The following is a 10,000-nucleotide window of genomic DNA, read 5'->3' on the forward strand; positions in this document are numbered from 1 at the left end:
ATGTTTTGATATGACATGTTAGTCCTTTGGCATTTTATGAAATAGGCCTACAATTAAGTTTTCACAAACGTTAGGTCCTTTGGCAATTTAGTAGCTAAAATTAAGTTTTCACATCTGAGCTTCTCTGGCGAGCCTCCCTTTGTTTGATTGAGTTATTGCTCTCTTGTTGATGCACCACCAGATAGCGGTGGAAGTGCAGAGTGTGGAGTAAATCTTTTCTCTGACAGTAGCCTGTGCTTGATACACACCACAGGTGAGGAACAGTATACAGAAGAGAACAGTTAGTTGTTAGTTACCTTCGAAGTGAAAAACATTGCCTTTTGAATACGATTGCAAAAGTAGATACATTTAAAAACTCAACTTTCGTGTTGTGGTGTGTAGTTCTACAGTGAAAACTGAGAGTATGAAACACAATGAGATGCATTTTACCCTGCCTAACCCTTTCACCCACGGTTTCCACTACCTTGTCTTCATCCCAGAAGCTTTGCCCTAAGCAGCATAGTGACCCTGCGCCCTAACCCATTATTGGGTTAATGACTACTTGGTCTGAGAGATAGTAGTCTGGGTTGACCAGGATACAGTAGGTGTGCCTTACCTTGTAGCTCACGTGAGAACAAGTAGTAAACCTACCTAACAGGTCAGAGAGTAACGACAGAGTCATGCAAGGCAGGGAGAGGTACTGTACATACGTACGAGATGTACTGAACGTATACGTCTCACCTTGTATCTCGCCTGAGAGGGAGTAGTCTGTATTTGGACATAAGGAAAAGGTGTGTGTCTCCACTTCTATCTCACCTGAGAGGGAGTAATCTGTATTTGGACATAAGGAAAAGGTGTGTGCCTCAACATCTAGTGTATCTCACCTGAGAGGGAGTCATCAGCATTTGGCAACACACAGGAAAGGTGTGTAGGAGATTCAGGTGTATAGAATGGACAGGTTTGTATCTTACCTTTAAGAATAGTCTGTGTTGACCAAGTGGACAGTTTAATATTTGCGACAGGTGAGTATCTCATTGTGTATGCCACCTGAGAGGGAGCAGTTGGTGTTGGTGGTGTACGATAGTGTATTTGATAGTGGAAAGATTAGAAGTCCACACAGTGTGCAGTGTGCAGACTTCTACTCTTTCCACTATCAGATATGCCTTTGTCCTGCACCTGGCCTCAGAGAGGTGGGATGTGCATACTCTTAATCTTGTGAATATTCGATAGAGTCCTTTGTATTTGAGACAGGTGTATAGAGGGAACAGGTGCATGTTCTACCTCCTATATCGGGGAGTTTGACGTGTAGGACAGGTGTGTGTATTAGGGGCAGGTGTGTAGAAGAGAGAGGAGCATGTCTTACTTTGAATCTCACCTGAGAGTGAGTAGTCTGGAGTGGCAGTGCATTGGTCAGGTGTATAGAAGAGACAGGTGTTATAGAGGGAAGAGATGTTTGTCTTACCTTGGATCTCACCCGAGAGTGAGTAGTCTGTATTGGCGGTGGCTCGCAGGGCGGGCGTGTAGGACACGCTGGGCATGTCCTGGGCCTTGTCGCGCTGGCGCTGGCGGTACCAGACGAAGACGCTCAGCATGGCCATGATGATGAGCAGCAGGAAGATGATGCCCATCACGGCGCCCGCAGACTGGCGCTCTGAGCCCAGCGCCGGGCTGATCTTGGTGTAGGGGTTCAGCTCCTCCATCACTAGAGCTGCTGCACATAGACACAGACGCATGCACACACACACATGCACACACACATGTGCACAGACACGGACACAGACAAGGACACGGACAAGGACACGGACAAGGACACGGACAAGGACACAGACACCGACACGCAAACGCACACGCACAAATAGAAAATACCTTAAAAGTGCACTATGCCATGTTAACCCTATCGCGCCGGATGCATCATCTATGATGCATCAAATTCAAAGCCCTCTCCACGCTGACACACAAAAAAATCCATCTCAAAAACATCCTGCGTGTCATTTCCAAACGTCCTGCAGTACGCGGAAACCGCCACAAGAGAGCAGCGGTCAACAACAAGTTGATCACAGCTCGGCGAAAAATGCAAAAATGGAGTAGAAGCGGTTTCCCTGACCGACGCTGAGATATCGACAAATTGCAAAAGGTTTGTGTACAAATTTCCGAAATATCACTCTACATCCTTTAATTTGAACACTTGCTTTGTGCAATTAATCAAGGAAGAGTTTATATTTTTACACCGTGTTGCAGAGAGATCGTGCTAAAACTGATGAAACATATAAGCACCATCCGGCGGTGGCAGGAAGTCAGCCATCAATGCATTTGCTCCATAGGGAAACTTACAAAGCATACCACGACGATCGTTTAACAAAACACACAAGTTGTTTTACTTCAAGACAAAGATATTGCCTTAAGAAACACGTTTTACTTGCGATTTTGAAAATGTAATGCAAAATGTTGAAATTATGATCTCGTAAAAAATGCATTGAAGTGAATGGAGAAATGGTCCAATTGTAGTAATGGACCCATATATTCAAATTACACATAAAAAATGAATGATGATCTATATTACACTCATAAATAGGTTGTTAAGCATTCGATCAGCTATGTTTTTACATAGATTTTAAAAAATTACCCAACCAGGCTGTGGGAAATATAAAATATGGTCCTGCTAAAACAAGGATAGGCTTAAAAAAATGGCAGGATCTCACTAAATATTTAAAGATAATCCTCAAATTAAATTGTCTGACAACTTTTTTAAATTAAAAAAAAGATGCAAATGCATTAAAAGTCATTTTTCAATGGTCATGAAATTGGAATTTTCATTCCCTTTAAAGCCTGATGCATCATATATGATGCATCAAATATCTCAGTGACCTTAACAAAATTTTGATTTTTTTTTTTACATTTCTTATAAGGGACCAATATTGAAGCAAATTCCAAAAAAATAGAATTTTCTCTCATTGCTTTCATGGTTCAGGTTTCACAGGGTTAATGATGTGAAGTTGTATTAATTTGAGTCATTTAATAGGCCGCGGCCGCCCGCTGTCTCTTTGCTGAAAACCACACTTGCAAAATTTGGTTTATCTACCCAAACCAGAAATTGTTGATGCTGCGAGAATACATTTTGAACAATAGTATGTATAATTTTCTGGAAGATACAACTGTAGGGGGAGACAAAGTCATTTTTTGTGAGAAACGATTGAGAGGTATAAAACCTGCTTGCTGTGGTGTTAATTTACTGTCATTTCAACAATTAGAGTGTTGAATTAGAAATTTAACAAAGTGTCAGTGCAACACCAGACTGCATGAACATGAAAATCTATTGGATTTAAGAATTACAGGTAATGCATATTTCTATAATAAGAGAGGGTGTGGTCGAAGGAGCCCAACATCCAATATGAGGTGTGCATATTAGGGGTGTAACGGTACACAAAAATCACTGTTCGGTTCGGCACAGGTCTTTTCGTTACGGTACGTCGGTTCGGTTCGATATCGTTACACCCCTAGTGCATATTATTAGGCAACTTAGTTTTCCAACTGGAAAATGGGTGACAAAAGACAACTAACAAACTCTGAAAAGTATACAAACAATTCCGAAGTCTTCCAGAATGATGTGGCTACCTTTATGTGGTTTTCATGTTCATACAGCTTGGGGTTGGGAAATATGCATAAAAAGGATGATTATGGTTAATTTAAAGGATGATTATGATTCATTTGCACACCCTGTATGCTCAAAACAGTGTAGAATTAACAGTGCGTTAACAACATGAATTTTGTATGTGTTCCTACATGTGTTTTCCCTGCAAGACTGACAGGCTGCGTAAGTCCTTTGTCCCCAGGGCCATCCGGTTATTTAACTCAACAACTCAGAAGAACACACTGAAAGAGATTGTTATTGATGACTGGACCGCATAAATCCCCCCCACCCCCCATGCCTCCCTTCCACCCCTTCCATCCCTCCTCCAACAATCAGTAACAACTATTGCAATGAGAGACTTTTTATATCTGAATGTTTAATTTTTTTGTATGTATGCTACTAGACACCTAAATTTCCTTCGGGATTAATAAATGTTACTCTACTCTACTTACTCTACTCTACTTTTTAGTCTGAGTGTGCTGTGTAGCTGCCTCTAGTAGTAAGGCGCTTGTACATTTAAATGTAAGAAGTCAGGTGCACTCCATGGTGTATAATAATAAGGCCTCCTAATGGTCTCATGTCTTGTGGTGAGAGCTCCTGATCTCTGGCCGCTCATTACCCCGACGCGTTCACGACACGCAGACAGCAAAACAAACAACCGCCTTGTTCTCAGCAGGGGGAACAAAAAGCCTTACACGCTAGCTACCTACCACTGTAATCAAATAACATGGAAGATTAAATAGAATCTACTTCCTCTTGTGTCAGCTACAAGTCAGCTTCTCTTGCTCTCTCTCTCTCTCTTGTTCTCTCTCTCTCTTGCTCTCTCTCTCTCTCCCTCTCTCTCTCTCTCTCTCTCAAACACCACCTACACTTCCTCAATTATTCTTTTTGTCTTCCTCCTTTATTATTCTTAACCACTCTCTCTCTCTCTCTCTCTCTCTCTCTCTCTCTCTCTCTCTCTCTCTCTCTCATTCTCTCTATCTCTCTCTCCTTCTCTCTCTGCCTCTCCCCCTTCTCTCTCCCTTGCTTTTGAAGGTGGCCACATGAAAGCGGCACTGGGCAGGTTTGCTTTGTTATGCTTTTTGCTGTGCTGTTCCGTGCTGTGTGTGTGTGTGTGAGCGTGTGTGTGTGTGTGTGTGTGTGTGTGTGTGTGTGTGTGTGTGTGTGTGTGTGTGTGTGTGTGTGTGTGTGTGTGTGTGTGTGTGTGTGTGTGCGCCTGCCTGTGTGTGTGCGTGCCTGCATGCGTGTGTGTGTGTGCATGTGTGCATGTGTGTGTGCGTGTGTGCATACGTGCATTTTGTGAGGAATACAGTGCGGTCCTAACTACGTAGGCAAATTGGGTACACCATTTCTTGGTTATTTTGTTGTGAATAACAAAAGTAAAAGACTAGACTAAAAGGCTAAAACTAGAGGCTTTCCTGACAGGTTAGATTTATGGGTGGATTTGGTCTGAGCAGTTTAACATTCTTCACTTTTACTTTTATAATGAGAGGAAAAGGGAGAGCCCCTTAAGGATAGAAATGACTTCTGTGAATGTGTGTGTGACGTGCAAGAGATGTGTGTGTGTGTATGTGTGTCTGTGTGTGTGTGTGTGTGTGTGTGTGTGTGTGTGTGTGTGTGTGTGTGTGTGTGTGTGTGTGTGTGTGTGTGTGTGTGTGTGTGTGTGTGTGTGTGAGTGTGCGTGCGTGCGCCTGTGTGTGCGTCTCTGTGTGTGCGTCTATGTACTGTATGTGTGTGTGTGCGTGTGCGTGCACTGTATGTATGTGCGTGTGTCCGTGCGTTTGTGTGTGTGTATGTGTATGTGTGTGTGTGCATGTGTCCGTTTGTGCGTATGTGTGTGTATACGTGTGTGTGTGTGCGTGCCATGTAAGAAATGTCTGTGTGTGTGTATGTGTGTGTGTGTGTGCGCGCGCTTGTGTGTGTGCGTTTGTGCGTACATGCGTTTGTACGCGTTTATGTGTGCGTACATACATGCGTGTGTGCGCGCGTGCATTCGTGCCTGCGCACACACTCCAGTATGTGTGTGTGCAGGCAGGGAGGGGATCAGAGGCTTCGGCGTGCCACTCTGGAGACTAATAAGGGCCATTTCATAATTTAGCAGCACTATTGCACTGCCTTGCTTTACTCCCCTCGCCCTCGTACCGTACCGCACCGCTCGCTCGCGCTCACTTTGTCTTTAAAGAGCCAAGCGGTGGGGTGGGGTGGGGTGGGGGCGGAAGGGAAGGGAAAGGAAAGGTGGATGGATGCCGCCCGCCGCTTTCAAAAATAGATGAGTGCGAAGATGAATAAGTGAGCGGTGCTTGGAGGAGCGGAGCGGAGGAGCGTTTGGCTTTTGGTTACCAGGACAGGTGATCATCAGTCATACGTTACAGTATGTGCATCGCAACACTTCATCATATGGAGAGGAGAGAGGGGAAGATAACAACGTGTCTTTATGCCCTCCAGTGTACCTATGTGTGCACAAAGTCTCTCCGTGTGTGTGTGTGTGTGTGTGTGTGTGTGTGTGTGTGTGTGTGTGTGTGTGTGTGTGTGTGTGTGTGTGTGTGTGTGTGTGTGTGTGTGTGTGCGTGGGTGTGTGTGCGTGTGTGTCTTTGAGCATGTGCACGTGTACAAAGTGTGTGTGTGTGTGTGTGTGTGTGTGTGTGTGTGTGTGTGTGTGTGTGTGTGTGTGTGTGTGTGTGTGTGTGTGTGTGTGTGTGTGTGTGTGTGTGTGTGTGTGTGTGTGCAAGTGACACGTGTACTCTGTATGTGAAAGTCTTTTCCCTGTGTATCGGAATGCACATCTACATAGTGTGTCTGTGAATCATATCATATTCCGTCTTATTATTCATTACATTACACTTAGCTGACGCTTTTTTCATCCAAAGCGACTTAGAGTTATTACAGGCAATTGGTGACAGTCCCTGGAGCAAAGTGGGGTTAGGTGCCCTGCTCAAGGGCACTTCAGCCATGGATGGAGGTGTAGGGAGGTGTAAGGGCGGGATATGAACCTGCAACCCTGTAATCTACAGTCCAACTCCCTAACCATCACATCACGGCTCTGTATGTATTGACATCTAACACATTTGGGTCACATGCTCTATGTGTGAACATGAGTGCACCTATTATATAGTAATCTGTGTTAATGATGTTGGAGGATGTGTCTCAAAGAGAGGGAAAAAGCTGAAAAACACACAGGTAGTTTTGGTCAGAGAGGTTATTGTAAAACCTAGAGAGAGAGAGAGAGAGAGAGAGAGAGAGAGAGAGAGAGAGAGAAACAAAGTGTGAGAGAGAGAGAGAGAGAAACAAAGTGAGAGAGAGACAGAGGCAGAGAGACAAAGTGAGAGAGAGACAGAGGCAGAGAGAAACAGAAAAAAAATATTAAAAAATATACAATGAAAAAAAGAGACATCTACAAATTATAAAGAGAGAGCGATTGATTTACCCTGGTCGCAGCGGATGCCCTTGTACCCTGGGCTGCAGTAGCAGGTGCCGGTGACATAGTCGCAGGTGGCGTTGTTCATACACTCACACAGCTGCTGGCAGCCATAGCCAAACGTGCCCGCTGGACACTCTACAGGAACAAACATGAAGGAACACACACACGCATACACACACAAACGCACACAGACATCCACGCACGCACGCATACACACACACACACGCACAAACACATGCACAAACACACACACACACGCACAAACACATGCACAAACACACACACACACGCACGCACGCACGCACGCACGCACGCACGCACACTATTAGTATGACTAGTTAACAGTAGATGATCATAAGATCACCCCAACAGGACAGCTCAAGAGAAAAAACAAGCCAATTATGGGGACAAAAAAGTTAAAAAAAAACAACAAAGGCAGTGGAATAAAAGGAGAGATAGAAGAATGTGTGAGAGAGGAAGAGAGAAACAGGAAAACAAAAGCAGCTTCATCTAAACCTCTCCACACTGAACAGCGAGAACACACAAAAATTTTTCTTTTTTTAATCATAGAACATTCATGTTGCAACACCACACACAGAATAGACAAGAAAGACATGGAATAATTATCTAGGTGCAGGGCTGGACTGGGGGTGAAATAGGGCAGGGGCACTTTTGGTTTAAAGGGGAACCTCATAATTAGCGGCGCAGATGTGGCTCACCGGTGGGCCCCGCACCCTCGTGGGCCCCTATTTTCTTTCTTTTTATTTTTTTTTATTTTTTAAAAAGCGGAAATGCCCGCTATGCCAGATGGCCAGCCCAGTCCTATCTAGGTGTAAAAATATCACCTGGTACCAGACATAATGAATGTCAGAATATCCACTCAGGAGGGAAAATACAGCAAGTGAAATGAAGAAAAAGGAGAATAGTACTGAACAGTGTTTCCTAAACAGCAAAAACTGAAGGTGGACAATTAGTCGGCCTGGCACAACTGTCTCAGTCGAGATAAAAAGAAATGACAATGCACTTCATGTTTCTTTGATAAATGTAAAGCTCTGCGTACAACAAGAGCGACCTGCGCTACCTCAGCTGCGCTTATTTTCTTATGAGGGGTCACAAATAAAGCGACCAGAGCGAATTTCAGCAATTAAAGTCAAGCTAATATTATGGCAATGAGCTATGATGCGGTTCGGCGAAAACCAATTGGAATGTTCATATCTCTGAATGTCCCAGACTGACAAGCCAGAGCCGTTATGTGATTCGCTAAATCAAACATGTCAATGTCACGTCCAGAGCAAATAAAGTGAATTCATGGCAAAACTCATTCAAGACCTCAGCTACTCTGGTAGCGTAGGTTTCTTTTTGATGTACGCATCTTTAGGGAAATGTCTTGCATTTCACACTCAGTCTTGGGTTACCGTTCCCCTGACATCTCATTTCCCCTATATTCCGCTCTCATCTTTATTGTTTTCTCTCACTACTTCTTTAAAAAAAAATTTTTTAGGGCTTTTGTGCCTTTATTATTTGATAGGACACTGGTGAACAGACAGGAAATGGCTGAGAGAGAGAGATGGGGAAGGATCGGGAAATGACCCGGGCCGGGAATCGAACCCGGGTCGCCCGCATAGCAATCCAGTGGGCCTTCTCTCTCTACTTTTTATATCACTTCACCTCCCCCATGCCCTCTTCTCATTGAATCCATGCAAACCTGTGAGCCCCACGTGGCGTTTCAGGATGCCATAGATTAAATATGATCAAAAAATGAAAAACATATTTAAACTATATACAGTAACTATACAGTATATTAAACTCTGCTTATACTTTGAGATGCATTTTTTTTTTACTGTTTCAACGGTAAAACAAAACAAACTTACATACCGATATGTCATTTCCCCACGTGGTGCCTCAAATCTTTCTCCTCTGTCCTCTCTTTTATTTCCTATCTCTCTCCTGCTATTATCTTCCTGTTTCTCACTTCCTACTGCTCACTCTATCCTCTGTCCTCTTCCTCATCCTCTTCCGTTGATCTTTCTACTCTTCTTCTGCCTTCTTTTCTTAACTTTCACTTATCTTTCTATCGTCTATCCTCCCATTTGTCCTCCTCCTGTCCCATTTGCTCTCTCCTGTTCTCCCCCACTGTGCTGGCACATGCCAACATAGACAGTAGCATGAACACAGGGGGATGCTGGGTCTTACTGTAGGGGGCCTAAAGCCACGTACTGTATGGGCAAGGGTGACACCAATGCAGGACCCTGCTGAGTCTATGCAGGGGATGTATACCCAAAAGCATGATGGGTAAAAGCAAGGTAGGACGAGGTACAAGGACAGGCGAGTACATCTAAAAAAAAGTGCCAAAGGTACAAATGTAAGGCTAATGTAAACACAGTAGGATGCTGTGCCTTTGCAGGATGGTTTTATGGTTCAGTTACGTTTCAGCAGTAGCATATGTCAAGGCAGCGCAGCCAGTCCCACTATTGTATGGGTTTGTTTGTTTGTTTGTTTTTTAGTAGACTGTCTAATGAGAATATTCATTCCAGCCTATTAACAACCAATAACTAATTAATGTATGGGCATTTAATGCTGTTGTGCTACCTGACATCTGAAAAAAACCCGTCTTTGATGCGTATAGTAGGGAGTGACATAAGAGTCAATGCGTCACGGCTATGAGTAAGAGCAACACAGATACAGAAGGATTATAAGCGGGCCAATGATGTTTTTAGTAGCAGGCGTCAGGTGGTTCAAACACAACTAAAGCCCATGAATAAATTAGTAATTACTTGTGATTCATGTATCCATGAATACACTTCTTAGATAACCAAAAACAAAAGAAAGCATGTAATTCATACAAAAGTGGTATTCTTTGTGGTTGCTCCAGCTGCCATTTGCTACTACAAAAAATGTAATTGACCAAAGCACAGTATACATACTGCATCAGCATGGCTGTGCTCCCCCCCCCACCATTGGCCAGCCTAGTACGT

The 10,000-nt window shown here is 43.8% G+C and overlaps 1 protein-coding gene across 1 annotated transcript in view; it reads right to left on the minus strand.

Moving 5' to 3' along the window:
- The window catches only part of LOC134448043 (multiple epidermal growth factor-like domains protein 11), a 190,133-nt gene that overhangs the window by 22,969 nt on the left and 157,164 nt on the right, over positions 1-10,000 (minus strand). The window contains exons 17-18 of the mRNA XM_063197802.1: positions 7,032-7,160; positions 1,442-1,690 (exon numbers count right to left, since the gene is read on the minus strand). Of these exons, the coding sequence (XP_063053872.1) occupies positions 1,442-1,690; positions 7,032-7,160 (378 nt within the window). The remainder of the gene's footprint in view (positions 1-1,441; positions 1,691-7,031; positions 7,161-10,000) is intronic.

Source organism: Engraulis encrasicolus, chromosome 4, assembly GCF_034702125.1.
Source record: "Engraulis encrasicolus isolate BLACKSEA-1 chromosome 4, IST_EnEncr_1.0, whole genome shotgun sequence".
NCBI lineage: Eukaryota > Metazoa > Chordata > Actinopteri > Clupeiformes > Engraulidae > Engraulis > Engraulis encrasicolus.